This window comes from Falco rusticolus, chromosome 2 (genome assembly GCF_015220075.1).
Source record: "Falco rusticolus isolate bFalRus1 chromosome 2, bFalRus1.pri, whole genome shotgun sequence".
Lineage (NCBI taxonomy): Eukaryota > Metazoa > Chordata > Aves > Falconiformes > Falconidae > Falco > Falco rusticolus.
Genome location: NC_051188.1, coordinates 112369636 through 112389532, shown reverse-complemented (window position 1 = coordinate 112389532; position 19897 = coordinate 112369636). Strand labels below are relative to the sequence as shown.

Genomic DNA, 19897 nt, shown 5'->3' with positions numbered 1-19897 from the left:
AAAAGAAAACCAAACAGAAAAAAACAATCAAACCTAACCAAACCAAACCAATTCTATTTAAATACCCAGACAAAAAGGGACTTTTGTCTTTATTGCTACAGAGGGTGGGGAGAAGGGCAGGTATTTTGTTGGCTGTTGATGAAAGAGATCGCTTACTGGCATTTATAGATTTAGGACTCTTTTCTTTAAAAGGAATCATGTGAGGGACATACCAGGTTAGGGTGATCACTGTAAGAATCTACTATCGGCCATGGAAAGGCACAGAGCAAAGTGCGGTGATCTTTGGGGGAACTTTTGGCTGATGAAGGCAAACAGGACAGTACTCGAAGACTGATACAGCTTAAATGCAGAAAACTATAAATCCAATAGCGAATTGTATAATTTTCTGGACTGTGTTGTTTTTCTTGGGTACACTGTAGATTTCCAGCAGGCTTTGCCCGAAACCATGGGCATAGGACTTTTGAGGCTCACGTAGAAATCTGCATTGTTGCTGTATTTAAAATATATGTTACTGGACATTAAACGCTGCTTAAGGGGACATATTTTGGTTTAGTGAAAAGAAGTAAGATAAGAACAAATCTGCTGAATCTAACAGGGTTGTACATTCATCAAATGTATGCTCGGTTAAGACAATAGGAAAGCTCTGCCATCAGAGATGCGCAACTGCACTGGGATATCCTCTGCATGGAGGTACCAAACCCTATTTGTGTCTCTCTCTGTGATCGGGACTTGTTTCTTTTTCATAAACATGGACCCTTTAAGAATTTCCTCTTCCCTGTGACATTTGCCTCTCTCCCATTGAGACCAGTGGCCTTCTTGCCCTTTATAACATCAATTCAGGCATGGTAAGTGGTGCAGAAAACCTTGCATGAATTCTCTAGCTCCTTCAAGAGGGCTAAGCCACCATGTAAGTCCCAAAGGCTTAAATGCTTTCTCAGCACTCGACCTCTCCATAAGGATGAATTTCTCCTACAGTGAGGACAGCATCCAAAAGTTGTTACTTTGTCAGTCAGAAGAAAATATAAAGCAATACACAGTAAATGGTACATAAACATCAAATAAAATAAAATAATTTATAATTATCAGTAAAATACCAGTGTCTTACAGATTATTTTCTTGGATATCTGTTAAAAATCTCAGAATCAATATTTAGCGAAGTAAATGCTTATAACAATTCCACTAGAAACAGCAAAATCTGTTCAGTGAACAGTCTGTGTATACAGCCACTGGTCTAAATCAACTCCACTGCCAAGCGGGCAAGCACCAGGAAATATATTAAATGAATAGACAATTCAGAAATGTCCAACAGATAACTAAAATTGAAATTTTATTTTTTTCAATAATATTCATCAGACAATTTTCTGACAAGACTTCTCTGAAAGATGAAGTGCAAATGGGAACCCTGTAAGAATGTTTAAAGAATTGTACATGACATTTTTTAAGCGCCACTAAGTACACATTGAATACTTTGTAAGTATATAGGCATAGCAACATGCAAGTGTCATGTACCTAACATTACAATATGCATTTTGTCTGCTTAAAGTTATTAATGAGGAAATTAAATGAAGTAAATGTGTCTCATCTTCAGTGCAATATGTTTAATTCCCATGAATTTTGTTTACAGGTTAGTGGTTGTATTTCTGAACCATTCGCATATATCCTTCCCAAGGCCATAAAGTGCCAGTGTACAAGCAGAGTACACTGGAGCTCCTAGGAGAATACACTTACACTGACCATGAATAGATGAAGTTGTTATAGACCCTTCACTAATTACGCCTTATTACTTATTCTAGGAAACTTCCTGCTGAACTGAAGGTTTTTTGTAGTTATAAAATATCTAGGCTAAAAGTAAAGGATGCACAAGGATTGCTTTATAATTCTGTTGGAAAAGAGCTAAATAGCAACTCAAACATGTGCATTAAGGACTTGAGCCTTGTTCTTTTGAAATCAATAGGCGTATTGTACTCAACTTTTATGGAAGCAGGACATATATGAATCCAGTAATCTATGAGTTCACTCTCTTGGCTCACTGTTTAGGCAGAAGCAGATGATCGTAGGTCATATTTGCATATTTCTATGGAAGCTATATAGGGGTATAAGCAAATCTGCTTTCACTGAAAAAGGACATGTGCAACTGCATATTTACTAACATTAATCAATATGCATAGAACGGAGAGAAGGAGGAAGTGATAAAGAATTCAGTCCAGCAATTAAAGATTTTCCTCCTCTTCATAATCAACGTGAACAGTTGATGATCATCACTATTATTTTCTTTAGAAGTTATTACATTAAAACCCCTCCTTCTGAACCTATTATGAAAAACCCTTCAATGATTTCATTGTAGAATAAGACTAAGAAAATGAATATGTTTAGAAGAAAATAGCATCAGTGATTTTCAGCACTATGCATAAGGGCAGGGTAAGGCTGTCTGTAGTTTGTGCTGAAATGTGAGATCAGAGCTCACACAAGAAACACTGCTGGCATGTGCTAAAGTGCTAAAGTGCTGACCCCAACAGGCTTGGCTTTGCACCTGAAATCTTAAAAAAAAAAAAGAAAAAAAAAAAAAAAAAAGAAATGAAAATCCTTGAACTTTTCTTTAACAGGAACACAGACTGCTCCTTTTAGAGGACTTTTTTTCTCCCCTACCTCCTTTCCAATTAAGATTGCTGCTTTAGCCCAGCAGAGAATAAATGACTTTAGACACAGAACATGGAGGGCAGATCTCTAGTAAACACAGAAGCCATGAAGAATATATATATATATAGGGTTTTTTTGCCATCTACTGAGAGGCTCTGGAAGCCCCTAGTACTGTAGAGTCATCATGTTGGCTCCACATCTTCCATCTGGTTCTGAGTACATTAAACGTTGCTGCAGAAAATTAACATGGCTTGCCAACAAGATGATTCCTAGATGCTGGAAGAATTCCCTTAAGGGCTGCTGGAAGCGCACAAAGCTTGGAGCATCCTGAGGATGTGGAGTGATGCAGAAGTGTGCTGTTAAACCATGTTTGTACCCTTATTTCCTCCTGAGTTAAAACAAGTGCGGAGTGCTGGGTTAGATTCATCGATAGCAAGCAGGAACTGCTAGCTTTTGTTAACTCCAAGTAGACAGCTCCCATTTGCTTTAGAGTTATGAAGTCCACTGTGAAAAACCATGTAGGAAGTCCTACTCTCGATTAAGAGTTTCTACTCTGCTGACATCAAAGGCTGCTCTATCCATTTAATATTCTTTTATTGTTTGCAGTAGTCTTTCCCTGTCCCACATGCATTGACTGTTTTTAATGTAAACATGCTCTGGCAATATTATGTTTAAATAAGTAAGAGACATCAGAATATCTCAACAGTATTGGTATTGCATATTTAATTCAAAAGCTTGCATGTGCTTATAAAAGTTTCTCTCCAAACCTGCATGTCTTACTGGAAAGGTTTGTGTTTCAGTTGGATAGCACATCATTATCTAGTGCTGACTAAATATTGATGTGTTATAGCAGTTTATTTTTAAGCCGTTTGGGATGAATCCCCAGCCAGTGTAAATTGGCCCACATTTAAGGCAATAGAGTGAAGCTGATTTATACCAGCTGAGGCTGTGTCCTTATGCCTTGTTAAAAGCTTAAACTATTCCTAAATTAGTAAAGAACAGGGCAAGAATTATGAACGCAGGCAATTTTTTTTTTCTATATTTAACAGAAAAAAACCCCAGTGACCTCAAGACTAGACCAAAGATTCAGTAATATTTAAAATGTATACAAACATCTCATAGCTAGTATTTAGACTAAGAGGTAGATGTCATATTCTAGGAACAGTACAGTGTGGAATGATGCTAATGGCAGTTGCTAAATACATCCTGTTACACAGGAACAAAGGAGGGTCATAGCAATGGCAACCACAAGAAGGTTTATGCTATTCTTTTCTTCTTTTGCTATTCTGTGTTATCTATCTTTTGGTGCATTCCTTCTGGAAGGGTGGGATGGAAAAGTGGCGAGAAGTAAAAAGATCAGTAATACAAAACTTCACGTTTACAAAATGTTAGCTTTATCATTAAAAGCATCCTTTGTACTTTGATGGAAGCATTTTGTACTTACAATTTAAGATTACCTGGCATTACTGAGCAAGTAGTGGAAATTCCAGGTGAGGTGATTCAGCAAAATAGGGGTCAGAAGAATGCAGCGCTCTCTCTCTCTCTCTCTTTCTCTGTTGTTCATGCTAAAAATACCGGGGCATATGGCAGCATATTTCAGCATCTTAACATACTAGGCTCCCTTGAGGACAGAAAAAAAGAGGAAACTTGTGCTGTTGAGCCAGAAATAGATTACAGAACAGTGTTGCCAGACATAAAGAGTGCTGGCAGCAAAGCCATTAGTGGAGTCAGTGTCTTACTTTGCCTAAAGGTGTTTCAGTGGTATGTAATGGGCCTCAAAGAAATGGAAAGCAAAGCTAGTGAGAATGAGGAGTGGTATAAGCGTTTTTATAAATTAGTTGTCACTGCAAGTAGAGGAATTACACATATTGCATTAGGATATCCACTGCTTGTATATGTACCTTCCAGCTTTTCCTTGTGACTGTTAGGGATCATCCCCCTGCTTGAAATAATCAAAATGCATATTATAATTACACGGTTTTCCAATATCCATACACAGCAAGTACAAGATACTTACATGTAAGTACACTGTATTTACCTATATTTTTGCATAGTTTTTAGTGTGTACTTTGTGCCACTTAATAAAAAGCATTACTCGTTATTTTTGTTGTTGTTTGTTTTTCTCTGTTAGACAGCTTATTCAATTGAAGTTGAAGTAGCTGGATTTTTGGTATGTTCATCACAGATTAACCAGTTCCTAGGAGTGTAGAGATTAGACACTTGGAGGAGTCTGGGTAAGCGGTGTGGGAAGCTGCAGTGTGAACATGAAGTTTTCAATCACCTCCTTAATTAAGAAATGCAATATTAGATTTACGGTGCTAATTTAATAAACTTACCTTTAATTTTAATGGAATTGTAAAGGTAAGAACTCCATTTTCCTTTTGGTAACACTTTACAATAAGTGGCACTAAATTACACTATAACTGCTATGTTACAGGGAATTACATGTAACTACACTGTAACTGTTGAAATAGCTACTGTACATGTGCGTACATGGTAACTTCAGTGCTGTTACAATCATGAATTACATAATTACAGATGATTCTGTCCTTTCTTTTCATTGAAATAGTTATATATATATTATACTGTAATGAAAATACACAAGATGTTAACTTTCATGTCTTTTTTAGAAAAGTTGGTTTTCTTCATGTACTCCTTTACAGAGGGAGTCTCAGTGCAAGACGAACCATCCTTAAATAATGTGGAAACTTTTTAGAGTGTTTTAGCTTAAGTTCTGAGCCTCAAGTTAAACATCAGGTTCCTTACACTGTTTCTTGGTTTGTCAGATGACACTAAAAGAGTGGGATGATGTACCCCTTGTCTTCTGATGCACCGCTTTCTTGTTCAAATCATGAGAATGTCCTTGAAGCATTAAAAAAAAACCCCAAAACCTACATCAGAAAGTTTAAAAATAATCAGCAATCGACACTGTAAACAGTACACTGGCAGAAACTAGCTACCTGGCCTTGAGAAAACTACTCTGCAAGTGCATGTGGGAGAGAATGTCACAGACATTTTAGTGAGGGCGGTTCCCATTCAGAGCCTCGATTTTACACACCTGCTGGATACCTCACACCATAATAAAAGCGGTATTTCAGAATGGGATCTTGGACAAAGAGAACGGAGGACTGGCTTTTAGCCTACTGAATGTCATTAGTGCTGAGCCATGGCTCTGCCTACAAAAAAAGAGGGATACCTTTTTACACCTAGTGTAGTAATTTAAACCCGTGAAGAGCAGACAGGCCTGCAAAGTGCTACCCAGGTAGAACGCTAGGTGTGGGGTTTTTCACACCTGCTTTGCACAGATGCAAGGGACATCACCAGGTGCAAGGTAACGGAAGATCAACTGCATTAAAAACAAGCACATGTGAGAAGTTTTAATTGAAAACCAATGAAATAACCTGTTTTAAGTGTACAAGTTGTATCTCTTGCAAAGTTTAAGTGCTGTTTCTACGCCACTGGAGAAAATGGTTTGAAATGGTTACCCCAAGGGCAATCCTGCTTTTGAAGGTCCTACCTGACCTTGGTTGGGTAATGGTTCAAGTAACAACCCTACAGTTCAAGCAAGCTGGAGTTCAGAAGAGTGAAAAAGGCATAAACACCCTGTTGGTGGAGAATTCCACTTGAGCAAGTAAGGCCCTCATCCAGGGAAGCACTTACTTTTAAGCATATGAATAGCGCCTTACAGTCCAATGGAAATCCTCTGAAGCCTGAAGCTGAGCATATGCTGAGTTGAACTGGGCCCCAGGTCTTGAAATAAAACCTTGTCATATGCCATACTCTACTGTAGCTAATGTAACTTGCTGTTGTGACAAGAACCCATATTTTTGGTATTAAACTGAATGACTTCCTTTGCCAGCCTTTTTTTACATGTGTATGTTTTGAAAGACATGAATATCTTGTAAACCTATACTAGTTTTCAATGTGTCTAGTAGCACCTACCTGGTTCTCTCAAACTACCATATTATATTAACATATTATTGCATTTTTCCACAGATGGGTATGGAGTGAACTGTAAAAACAAGCATGCAATCACATCAATGCAGACTTATTTCTTTAAAATGTCATACTGTATATGATTTATTATGTTAACACTCAACCACATCATATTATTTATGTCTGTATATTTTGAAAAAAAGTGCTGCTTTGATTGATGTCACCCTTTTTTCTTAGAAATTAACAAGATAAATGTCTCAAGAAAAACAATTAAAATACTCTAATATTGTCCTTAAAAGGATTATACTCTTCTGATAAATAATCTGACACAGCACCTTTATCTTCCATTTTACCATACTACATGATGTCATATTCCAAACTCTCCCTTCCCCACACAAAAATAAAATCCCAGGAGAAAGTCCTTTACAGCAGACCATCATGCTTTTAGGCTTCACAAGTACAGCAACCAGAGAGAAATACTCTTTTGCCAAAGGTGCAGAAGGTAGGAGCAAGAGAAGCTCCAACTAGACTAACTTGCATTCCCCATTGCAGAATTGTTTCCAAGAGCTGTTATGGCAACCTTTTTATTTCATTGGAAGAGGAAATAAGCCGAAGGGCTTACAGTGTTTTGTTGTCATATTTAAGAGCATGTGATTTTTCAGCTGTCAATTACACAAAAATTTTAGAAATAATCCAGAGACTTTCACTGTGGAGCTAAAAGCATGGCAGGAATTCTCTATCATTCACGGTGACATAAGTTTGTACCTCACAAAATGCATAGACAGGAATTTAATATAAAGAATTAGTCCATTTACTGTATACACAAAACATATATCTTTTGTTTTAACACTTCTATTTTTTTCTTTTTTTTTTTCTTTTTTCTTTTTTTTGGCAAACCAACATAGAGAAGCAGCTCTGGAACTGCCAAATTAAAATTTGATAATTTTAGCAACTCAATAGTACTTTTTAAGGATAGTAATCAAATGTGGTTGTAATTTAAAACCTGAGGCTGTGCACTGGTTGTTAGCTTAAAACTACCTTTCCATATAACATTGTGCTTCCATTGTATAACAAAGAAAAAATTAACAAGAACTAGAAAAGTTTGCTGCTGAACAGTGCTAGGACATACAGACAAAAAATACTAATACATGTTATCTACTCAGAATACTGATTTGAGTCATATCTAAAGGGATATAATGGACATTAGAAAATGCTTACTTGTGACTGACTTAGCTACTGCCAAAAAAGTTAAATATGTATCAAATAATGTTTAATTGAATTTATTATATGCACTATATACAGATACTAAAATGCCTTGCAGTTGTGCCCCATGAACACTTCAAATTTGAGTAGGCAGGTGAGTTCATGTGAAGCAAATAAATTATAAAAACAGAAATTACTCAGAAAGTTCTCTAATCTTTGCGATCCCAAAAAGCAATAAAAGGGCAGGACAAATTTATTTCAAATGAAGCACTATTATCTAACTTTGCAGAATCTGTATAGCTATTCAGCATGTTTTTACCATTGAAACATGGCACTGTTGTCAAGGTACCATTTAAAACATAACAAATCAAAGCAAAACAAAACAAAAAATTCAGTGGACTGAATTCAGTTTTCTTCCACCGAATCCAAGCATACAGGAAACTCTACTAAAAAGGTTTCAAATTGTGTTTCCTAGGGCATATGTTTCAAAACCAAGTTACTTTTTGAATTATAGATAGACATGTATAAAACATTCTTTGTAAACCTCTAATCTTAGACAACATTTTATGTAAGTAAATTAGGTCCTTACCTAATAGTATTTGTTATGAATATTGTTCTATGACACACTAGAAGGGACATGATAAAATAAAACTGAAAAAGAAAGCTGCGTAACATTTAAAAATGTAGAAAACTTGGATTAAGATGATGATTAACATTGTTAAGGCTGTATATTCAAGCACTGTATGTTAAGAGAGCAGTGGATATGAATTTTAGGCAATAAGAAATGTCCTGCTTTAAGCATGATACTGTAATTATAGAATGATGATGTCAACAGCTGATTGTTGGCATAAACTGGCTACTTATAGCAGGTATGCAAGTTAATAAAGATAGCAGAAGATGGCAGAAATGAATTCTGAGAAATGATAGCCAGTTTTCTCCAGCAGTCAGCCTGATAAGTAAAACTCCAAGATTCTAGCTCTGCATCTAAATGAAATACTCTTTTTTCTCCTCTGCATTGACTTGGCTGCCTTCTGCATTGATAATGGCTGTGTCGGCATCAGGTGCATCTTCAGCTCCTTTTGCTTCATTTGTTAAATATGTTCCTATAGGAATCAGTACAACAGAAAAAAGAAAAAAAAAAAGGAAAGATTAGGGATTTTTAACTTTACAGTGCATTACAGGAAGTACATTTCTAACAATGCTCCAATTGCTTGCTGAATAGACAAATATTTTTACACAGTTTCAGTATATATCATAAAGGTATGCTCAACTTTCTAATTTGCCTAAAAAATATTTATAGTATTAATACTGATAATGCACATACACAAATTCAAGTATATCCACAATAAATTAAGGAAATCTTCTAATAAAAACCTGCTTTATCTAACTGTAGTAATATGCAATATATTTTGCAATTATAAAATAAGTGATAAAATCTTGGTTATTTCATGGAACAGCTACCCATGGAAAATAAACCAACTCTGAACACTTAGATATTCATAAACAGCTGGGTTTTTTTTAAATGGCCACTGATTATTTTGGTATTTCTATTTTTTCTTGATCATATCTATATTTTAATTTTACAGAACTGTATCATAGTCACTTCCAAGAATTAAAAAATTGAGATAGTTTTATTAACTGAACCCACTCACATGATACTATCACAGATATTTTTATGCTAAGGAGAGGAACAAAAAGAATTGTGTGCAACAGTCAATTTTCCCATTGGGAAAAGCATTATTTATGTTGCCAAAAGATGTCTAACTGTTCATTCAGGAAAGTAAAACAAAAAGGACATACTTTCACTGGCTCACAAAAAAAATAAAATTGTTTCCCCCCACACACAGTACAATCAAATAAAAAATATGTTTTTATCAGCTTATGTGTGCTAGCCATATGATTATTGTATCTAAAATGAGATTTAATGAGTTGATACCAACACTAACTTGCTCTTCAGGTTTTTCTGGTGTGTTGGTTTTTTTTGGTTTTTTTTAGCGGTTCAGGTAGGGAATCAATCAAGTTTTAACAATAGGTAGGTCTACAAGCCATTTGGAGGTCAAATCTCAATAAATTATTTTGGATTTAACTAGGTCAAAATAGGATCATAAAGAAGCTTAGTTAGAAGTCAGTGTCACTCCATCCCTGTTATCTCTAATGGCAGGGGGGACTGAAAATGGAGTAAATTCTTAAGGTGAAATCTCTGAATAAATTAAAGCTTGGCCTAGGAAAGAACCCCTTATTCCAGTGGAATCATTGGTAAAAGAGTCACTCATCTGAAAATTCACCACTGGCTTCTAATATCACCGCTTATATACATACTTAAAGCATCAGCACAATTTATTAAAATGAAAAATCTTGTTCACTTAATATAGATACATATGCTGGTGAATTGATATACTAGTTAAAACTATGAGATTATGTAATGAAGTGTCTACAGCTACGTGCCAAAACCAAGGGGCAATCTTACCTCTTAGTCTCTAAATCCCTGACTTTTGAGATGACCTTGGGCACGTGGCTAGACATCCTTTGCCTTAGCCAGTCCACTGGAAAAGTGGGTAAAATTCACAGGGACTTCACTTGCAACTAGACTGGGAACCCAGCTTTCTTGGCCAAACCATTTAGCAGGTGGGGGAAGGTGAAAGGGCACAGCACTCCCAGATGAAATTATGCCTCACTTCCAAAAGTTACTGAACTTCCACTTAATCTGTCCTACCTTTATGTCTTGCCAGGTATCGACCAAGGAGAATTATAGAACATAGTGTTACAAAGACAACTACAGCCACTATTCCTCCTATAAGAGCGTGGTCAGGTCCAGTCTGTCCAGCCAAAGCATTTGGATCTAGAGGGAGAAACAGAAAGCAAAAGTCGTCCTACACAGACAAAAATTGACAGGAAAACTCACAATACCAAGTTTTATACCAATCATCCTGAAAATAGGGCATTTCCCTCTTTAATATTCAGCATGGTTATTCCCACTTTTACTACCAGTATCTTATCAACAACATAGTGCTGCTTGTATTCCCAGATTGTTAAAGCCCTGAGGACATCAGGGTTATGAAAAATATTACCTTATTCTTCTTTGGCAGAGGTTATTAAATGGGAAAGGTTTCTGGTTTTGTCCTCATCATTTTACAATTGAAAACCTAGCCATAGCTATTTATAGAAAGAAAAACAAGGAACTGAGAATTGGGGATCAGATAGCATCAGCAGAATAGTGTCTGCATAATACATAATTTATAGAATTGATTCTCAGTGGGTAACCCTTATATATTCTCTTCCTCTCGTTCCTGTCCTATTGCACCAGAAATAAAAAGGCAGATAAAGTGCAGCCATGCCAAGTTCCTCTGCACACGGCTGAGTCTGCATGAATTTGGTCAGATAAAGGTATCAGGCAACCTGAAAGAACATCATTCAGTCTCAAGCATCAGTTTGTGAATTCACTATGAATACTCAATTAACACCCAACGTTAGCAGGCTGTAATAGACATAATAACGTATCAGCAGGTTCATTTTACTAACTGCAGAGCGCTAGGAATACTGCTGGATTTGAAGCTTTCTGTGCTGGTCATTTGCCTGTTCTGTTGCCTGGTACTTCACAAAAGTTGCAAAGAGGCAATCATGGGAAATGGCACTGCTTAGGGGTGAGTAATTCTTTGGAGCTTTTGAACAATGAACCAGCAACCTGTGACTGTTGACTCACCTAAAATATGCAAAAGAAGGTAAAAATTCAATCTAAGGATCATGGTAAGATTTCTATTTTAATGAAAAAGCCTCTGCTATGAAGTAATAGTAATTCTCTGAAGATGCTATTAGCATGTACTGTATGTTGCAGTCAGTCTACTCTCACTGCTTCAAGGGCATTTCCCTTGTAGGAGCTGTTTATATTCTACAAATAGTTTGCAAACAACTTCTTTGCTTTGCTAAAGGGAAAGGCAGGAAAAATATTTATACAGAAAAGAGGGCAAGTCTGTAAAGATGATAGAAGGACCTCTGATAATGCCAAGGAGGTGTGATTCCATGATACCATAATTACATTCTGCTGACCAGGATCATCATATAAGAGTAAGATGTATAGATATATCTACACATATACAAGTGTACAAAACTATAATGTTATATAGATGAAATAAAAGAATTGTGTTTTCCCCTCCTTTTGTAAACTGTCAGGCATACAGAAACTACACTTTTAGGTTTGTTGGAGCACAGAGTGGCACGACCACTGTTGCAGTTCTGCTCTTAACAGTCACTGAAGCCATCAGGCATGGCTTTGTCACTTATTGCTGGCTTTCTGAGCTCCCTGTCTTTTTATTCTGGCTGCTAAGAGGGAAGCTGGCCACAGCACTTCTGTGAACATGATGGCAAATACTAGGTATGGGCCTCAAAAAAGCTAGAAACACCTTATAAAGTGAGCTGTGCCTGACCCTCCTCCGTCTCCATGAACCTCCTGGCATGATGCTACTGCTGGTGGCACTACGTCGAGCACACAGAATCAGTCCAAGGGGACATTGTCTCTATTTTGGTGATTTGAAATGACCCCAAGGAGTTCTGTGCACCAGCAGCCTCACAGAGAAAAGCCAGATTGCTGAAGTCTTGCCTCCCCAAAAGCAAGAGCTTGGAGCATGCAGCCACCCCTTCCCACACTTGCAGAGGCTCCGTTTTCCAATGGGAGTAGGAAGGAGGTGACTGCTTGCTTGAGAAAATGTAAGGTGACAGCTTGCTGCAGGATTGTCAGCCTGCTTGAGCCATCTAGCAAATTCCTCCCTTTGTAGTGCCTGTAGCAATGTTGCTGTGAACCTCCTGCCTGCAGCAAAAGGCAGCACCCATCTGGGCACTAAGGAGCACCAATGTCCCCAGGAGCTGCATGTGACCTGCAGGAGATGCTCTTCCCCAACACCGGGCCAGGCGCAGCATGACCGTGTTTTCCCACTAAAAGCTAACTCCTCCTGCAGGTATTTTAAGGGATAATATACTTCCTGATGCAGAGTATAATCCAAAGAGGGGTTTGCACAGTGCTTTATTTAGAGGCATTTTTTGAAAAGCTGATTGCAGCGTACAGCCTCAACTCAATACCCAGATTTACAACGTATCTCCTCTATGAGCTTTAATAAACATCATAGATAAAAAGTCCTCATAATACACTGAGATGAGTATGCATCTGTGTTTTCATCCCTAGGTGATTTCCTCCATGTCTACTCACTCCCCCTCTGACATACCTGATGTGACTACATGAAGTGACCTAAAGCCAGCAGAAATAAAAGGTTCCCACCTATTAGTGTGGATTAATGAGATTCTACTGCTGCTATAGGTTGAAAACTTTTACTTTTAAAATTAATTTAGGTATTCATTGGAATGCAAAGGTAGTATTCCATTTCTGATGTAATCTCTTAACCTTGGTATCAAAACCAGATTATGTTCATTAGTATTGCTAGACCAGTTTGTCCAGGAAAAAAACTTGAGCGTGACCTATTACCATTATATTACCAGTGAAGAATTGATTAATTAAAAAGAAAAAAGGAAAGGAAGGAGAGGAAGGAAGAGATGGAAAAGAAGGGAGTAAAGAAAGATCCTCAAAAGTGGACAAACATTTTCTTGAGAAACAAGCATTCTTTCATCTCAGAATGAAAATCTGTACAACATAAACAATATTCTGAACAGGAAGTGCACCTCATAGAAATACTCTCCTCATATAAAAATAATGTTAGCATTAAATATAAATATGCTCTACATTATGCATACAGAGTAATGCACTATACTTTTGCCTTTCATGAAATGACCTAAGCCCCATGAGTGAATTATAGATCTGGGGCTATCTATCATCAAATAAATAATTACTATGTCAAAATGTGCCTGAACAGTATTTGAAAGATAGAAATACAGGGGTTTGGAATTTTGTATTTTAGCTATTTATACAGTGAACTTGTATAATTATCCAAGCGTTCTGGGCATTTGTATTAGAAACTCTCATTAAAGTACCTGAAAGTGCTAAGTGTGTATTTGGGCACTGACCACTCCACAGTTTGCTTTCCAAAAAACAGAACAGTATTCAGATTATTTGTTGAATCCTATTATAAGCTTCATGGGCTTTACCAGGTAAGAACTACCCTGTCACACACATAACTCCAGCAAATGAAATCTTAGGTATGCAACTGTGCAATAAATACTTATAATCCAGCTGTTTCCATTAAAAAAAAATATAGATTACTCTGTTCCTGTTTTAAATGTAGACTGTTTTTTTTACTGCATGAGCACAGCTACAGTAGTCATGGCCTGAAACAGTGAAATTAAATTTTTGTAATCAGACTAGAACTTCTTCAAAGATCAGGGGTTTTCTTCTCTTTATTTCATTCTTTGATGAGACTAAGGAAATCTTATAGCAAGATAATGACACAAAAGCTCATAATTCTCTTTTGTTTGTTTTTGTCCCCAATTTAGGAAGCCTCTTCGAAATACTGATTGCTGATGCCGTGAAGCTGCACCCATTTTGAACTTCTGGGTTTTGCCCATTACTGTTTGTTCAGAAACTTGCAGAATTAACACACTTAAAATGATAAGAAGAAAAAAATGTATCAAACATTAAGAAATGAAACACAGCAGATAAATCTTAGATGCGTTTAGTAAATAGGTATGTGGTTTTTATGACCTGCTGACAAAGTCTCAGCGTAGAATATTTTTATATGAATTCACCCGTTAGTTAAGCAGAGAAATTCTGGAACAGTTTTTCATGCTTTTGCATAAAGTATATGTTAATTATTAATCTAATTTCATTTTCTTGTGCATAAGTTTCCTCCTTATTTATGCATAGTTGACTTGACTGAGCAGGCTGCAGGAAAGGGTCAGATAACCCTTCCTTGAGCAAAGGGAACAAACACATTTCTGAATGCTGAAATGGCATATTTTTGGGAATATATGCTCAAGTAGCTCCCTCTGTTGCAGAACGTCGCTAACATGTATTTTTGGCTCAGATTATGAAGTTTTAAAAAAATCACTCTGAGCGTGAGAGGTACCCAGGTTTGAGGCATGCAAAATAACAATTTGTTTTGACCATTTCTGATAAAAGAAAAATAGGAAATAAAGTTCTTAATTTGTTGTAGAGCTTAAATAGCATTCACAAAATGAAGATGTATTATGCAGATGCATTATTCATAAAGTACTGTTCCTTAAGGCTGGGAAAAAAACAGGGATGTCCCACTTCTCAGAGAAGTGCACAAAACACCAGCCTACAGTCACTTTTACTGATTTAATGAATAATCAATCGCTGAGGCAAAGTAGAACCGCTCCAGTAAGGGAGCCTGGGGCATGGCTCCATGTTGTAATTTATGTGGAAGAAAAACCTCTTCCAGTGACTCATGCTTCTTTCCCCATATTCAGAGACCACAGGTGATAACTGTCCAACTTGCCAATACTTTGTAGATTTGCAAAAGCAATTGTTTGAAGGGCCTGGTTCAAAATCAGATTGGTAAAGCAATGAGCATTTCAGGGTGGGGAAACCCAAAAAGCACAAAAATTAAATAAATTGCTCTGCCATATTTGAAGGGTTGTTGAACTGTTGCAGATGAGGGCAGAGTGAAAATGTGTGGTGGGCTCCCACCCCACTCTCCCAGACAGAGTGAGTATCTCTGGAGAAAATCTAGCAAGGAACGAAAGGAACCACAAATCATGAGGCATCTAAACCTGTACGACTTTTCAGTGCCCCAGCCAGAGGAGACCAAACAACTATGGGAAGCAAGTAGTTCTGGATTTTGTTAAGTCCACCAGTGAATGTAAGTTAAATTAGAAATGTTACCCATTGAAATTTCTCAGCATTTCAAATTAATTTCCTAAGGAGGGATAGCTTGTGTGATCATGATTTCTCACTCTGTCCAAATTACTCACGGATTCATTACCACAAACTTCAAGAGACAGTATATACCTCAAGATTATTGTTTTCCTATAACTGGCCTGAGAGGACAAGTTGCTGCAAGAACTCAGACCTTATTAGATATCAGAAAACCTGTAGGAAGGATTCGTTTAGAAAAACCCTAGCAGAGACATGAGCTTCAGTCAAAATCTGTGCCCAAGAATCAAGTTTTCATTAGAGGTTTCTCGTCATTGCAAGTACTTTGCTGTCCAATATGGCACAGATCCTGCTGGAAGCTTTTCATGTGGTTAGGTGGCATTTATAACATCCGAGCCCTTCCAACCTCACCTTCTTCCCCTTTCCCCCATACTCACTCTTCCTGCTTCTCCTTGTCTCATAACGGGTCAGCGCACACTGCAGTATTTGCACAACTCCGTTAAAAAGGCAGTCAGCCATGAGGCACTATCTTATCGGAAATCAGAAAAGATTTCTCTCTACAGCTTATGGAACGAACTTGGTTTTAAAAATGTATTTAGGCTAATATAATTTGTCAGATTAATCATAGGGTCCATATCTTTTTTTTAACTGTTCCACAAATGTAACATTTGGAAAAAAATTAAAACCTAAAAAAAAATAATAAAAAAATACACCAACCAACCACCAAGCAAAAACCTCAATCATTTGTCTAGCAGCAGTAGGAAAAAAGAGTAAAATAAGAATTACTCACAATATGGATAGGAGGTAGGACTGAAGTGATAGCTGACAAGGTATTTGCTTTAGGAAAAGTGGCAGTAGTGCTGTCTGTGATAAATGCTGGGAAGTAGAATTTATCCATTTTAGCATCTTAATTTGGCCACCCCTGAGTTCAATTTCCCTTGCCTGGCCTGGAGTGCTGAAACAGGTACTTTTAATCTGCCTTTGTAATATACTGCTAACCACTAAAATACACGTATGTGAAACTTGTGAAAGTATTGTTAAGGGGGAAAAGAAAGTTTCTGCACCTTCATTTAAATTGCAAAGAGTAGCTGCCCAAAGGGGCTGGTTGTGACATTCATTGAAAATGTGTTTTATTATTAACCAATTCTGATCTTAAAATATGTGACAAGCTTCTTTTTCCTTCAGTGCCTGAAGCAAAGAAGAACAAAACAGTGTACTAATATACAGCATATATAAACTGCTATTTTAATAGTAGAACATCATCAACCATAGAGAAGACAGGCAGAAAGTTTACTTGTAAACCTTCAAAAGAATTGATAGCCTTTTCTTCCCGTGTTACTGCAGTAGCGCATTTGGCCCATTTTGCCTCTAAGTGTTTTTTTTTCACAGTGCTTACTGAATTATATATACATTCCCATTAAGAAGAGCTGACATCCCAGAAGGATAGAAGTCCCACACTAATGTTTCAGCAGCTGAACCTGCAGCTCCTTTTGAAGAGTTCATGTTGTTCTCGTGAATCTAAGACTTCTTTCAGTGGAGAGAAAAACCCAAATGTCTTTTGATGTGTATTTGTATGTAGGTGGCCCTTGTCAAAGGTAAATAAAAGTATTACCCATACTTATTTATTTTGTAAATGCATTTTTTGCAATGCTAATAAGAGAGCTGTATACCTACAATGTTAAGATGAATAGTATAACTATTTTTCAGGGCCCTTAGAGCCTTGTTCCAGATTTTGTGCCTTGTGTCACTGACACAGGTTTTTTTAATGGTGGTTTTTTTCTTTTCTTTCACCCTACCCCCACCTCCCCATAATACTGCTTTAAAAGCTCCAGTTTCCTAAGGGAACAGTTCCTCTAATTAGAGCACATAAAAGACTTTCCTTATTGACAACATTATGTTTTTGTCTGTCAATAAAATCATTAATCGCTTCAGACTTTGTCTTAAGAAAAAAAGAACTAAAATCTGCTAATTTTTGGCTTCTTCCTGTTCCCTGTAGAGGATAATTTGTTCAGGGTTTGGAGAAATACTTGCAGCCTGTCCAGCTATAACTTCTGACTGCTGTAGGGATTGAGACAACCGGCACACATGACTGTAGAATTTCCCTTTAAGTTTCTCCCTGAATGAGTTGACCGTGGGCTGCAGCAACTGGCAGGTGATGCCTTCACTCTGATTCCAGCATTTTAGGGTTTGTCTTGTGAAGTTCCAGAATGCTCAGTGCTTTCATTGCAGAAAATAAAAGAAAGCAGATTGAAGTTTGGAAAGTTCAGCCTATTAGATACTCAAAATATTATTAATAATAATAATAAAAAACCAAACAACCCAACATCAAAAAACAAAAACCCATCCCTACCTAGGAAATCCAGAAATCAAGATGCATGACCTCCTACTTTGTGAGAAAAAACACATTTCCTATTTGTCATCTTTCTTCTGACGATTTTCCATCCATAAATATAAGAGGATCCCTGCTCCTCTTGGTTTTCTTCATCAAAAAAAGGACAGACCAGCTGGAGTAGGTGTGTGTGTGTGCACACAACTCCTTTTCCTGTCATCAGAAGTTAATTATCTATATAAATAATGAACCATTCTCTAATTAACACAGAGACTGGAGAAGCCAATGTACTCTTCTGCTCTCTTCCTTGTAGTACCTCATAGTTGTGGCTTTTGGTCACTTCCTACAGATTTTGGTTCGCTAGAGGGAATATGAACATGATGTGGAAGGGAGCAGCACGGGCTCAGCACTTTTCTGGGCACGGGCATCTATTGCTGCCTGCCACCACGGGGGCTGGGGCCAGGCACCCAGGTGGTCTCTGGCAGCCTTATCTGTCACATACCACAAGAAAGCAACACATCACCACAAGTACGTATCATGGACTATGGAGAGAGTGCTAGGAGAGTAATGGCTCAAAGCACATAAGAAAGTTATTCTGCTAACCTTAAGGAAGTCCCAATAGCTTAACTCTACTAGAAAGTAGTATAAATGATTCCACTGTGATTTTTTTGCCACTTTGTTTTTATGCTATCTATTACACAAACTCCCTCACAGATTGCTTCTCAGACCTGATCAGTACCACTGCAGAGCTCAAACAATAAATACTGCCTCAAGTGAGCAGTGCAAGAAAGACATGCCTTCAGCTGAGAAATGATACGAAACAAACAGAGGTTCAGTGAAATGGAGAAGAGAGAGCCAAAGCTGTTCCCAGTGGTGGAAGCTAAGGAGGAGAAGGCTTTCTCACCAGTAAAGCAGAGCCACAGACATAAAATGTCAGCTGAGAACATGAATGGTTGTATAAGGATCAGAGAGGCATGAACAGATTCACAGTCACACAAGATACATTGCACTGGGTATGTTCACGAGAGTTTTAAACCCGAGAAGGGCAGCTTTGATTTAATTGAAGAACAGCTCTAATTAAAACTTACTCTGTGATGGAAGAAAACATATTGTTCAAATGAATTCTTTACGCTTGTCATACTAATTTTTTCTTACCAAATCAGATTAGAATAATTGTAAGCCTATTATGACATCAAAACACCCCAGTAAACCAGCCACTTACAGCCAGAATCTGACACCTTATTCACGCTGAATTGCAATTTAATCTGTCGTGGGACTACTCAGTATGAGTAATTGTAACAGAATTTCCACTTTGGCAGTTAATAGCATATTTTATCTGTCAATATATCTCTAGAAGATTAGCCAGGCATACTTGCGGTTAGGGTAACTGATCCAAAAGAGGCTGTTGACTGACCCAGCTCATCTCAGAAACAAAGATGTGAGAGACATTAGCAGAGACAGTCTGTTGTAATGCACAGAGTAATAGAAAAGTAAATTATTAATAGGAAGTTGAGCACTCCTGTTAATATGTAAGGCATCTTTTATAGCTGTTTTAATTTGGGCGTAAAATCTTGTGTAAATTCTTTGGGACAATGGCATTATCCATCAGTGAAGTTTCTGTCCAAGCAATAAAACCCCTTCAATTTGTTTGAATTTTTGCCCATAGTGTAATTGAATGCTATCCATTCTTTTTGCCAACTCTGTACTAATGGAAACAACAATATTTTCCCCATTTAATAATGACATGCTTGATGGAATTCAATATCTTAACCAAATTCTCCTCTGGGAACATTAAGACTTTGTTGTTTTCAGATGCATTAAAGTTAAATACCATCCAGCTATTAGTAAGAGACTGTTTGCTTTTAATGCCATTGATTGGTAATGGATTTGCTAAGAATAAGGTTGGTCTTTGCTTTCCTAAAGGCTTTTTGTATTCACAAAAAAATAAAGCTACACAGGTTTTGGTTTATGGGCCTATTTTTTTTTATCTCAACAGCATGCATTTATTTCCAACAGGA

The 19897-nt window shown here is 37.2% G+C and overlaps 1 protein-coding gene across 3 annotated transcripts in view; it reads right to left on the bottom strand.

Annotated features, from left to right (window-relative positions):
• Window positions 1–1310: 1310 nt before the first annotated feature.
• The window catches only part of CADM2 (cell adhesion molecule 2), a 669939-nt gene continuing 651352 nt past the window's right edge, over window positions 1311–19897 (bottom strand). For all 3 annotated transcript variants that reach the window (XM_037377971.1, XM_037377973.1, XM_037377972.1), the window contains 2 exons: window positions 10490–10615; window positions 1311–8879 (listed from right to left, as the gene is read on the bottom strand). In XM_037377971.1, coding sequence (XP_037233868.1) covers window positions 8761–8879; window positions 10490–10615 — 245 coding nt within the window. In that variant the 3' untranslated portion in view covers window positions 1311–8760. The remainder of the gene's footprint in view (window positions 8880–10489; window positions 10616–19897) is intronic.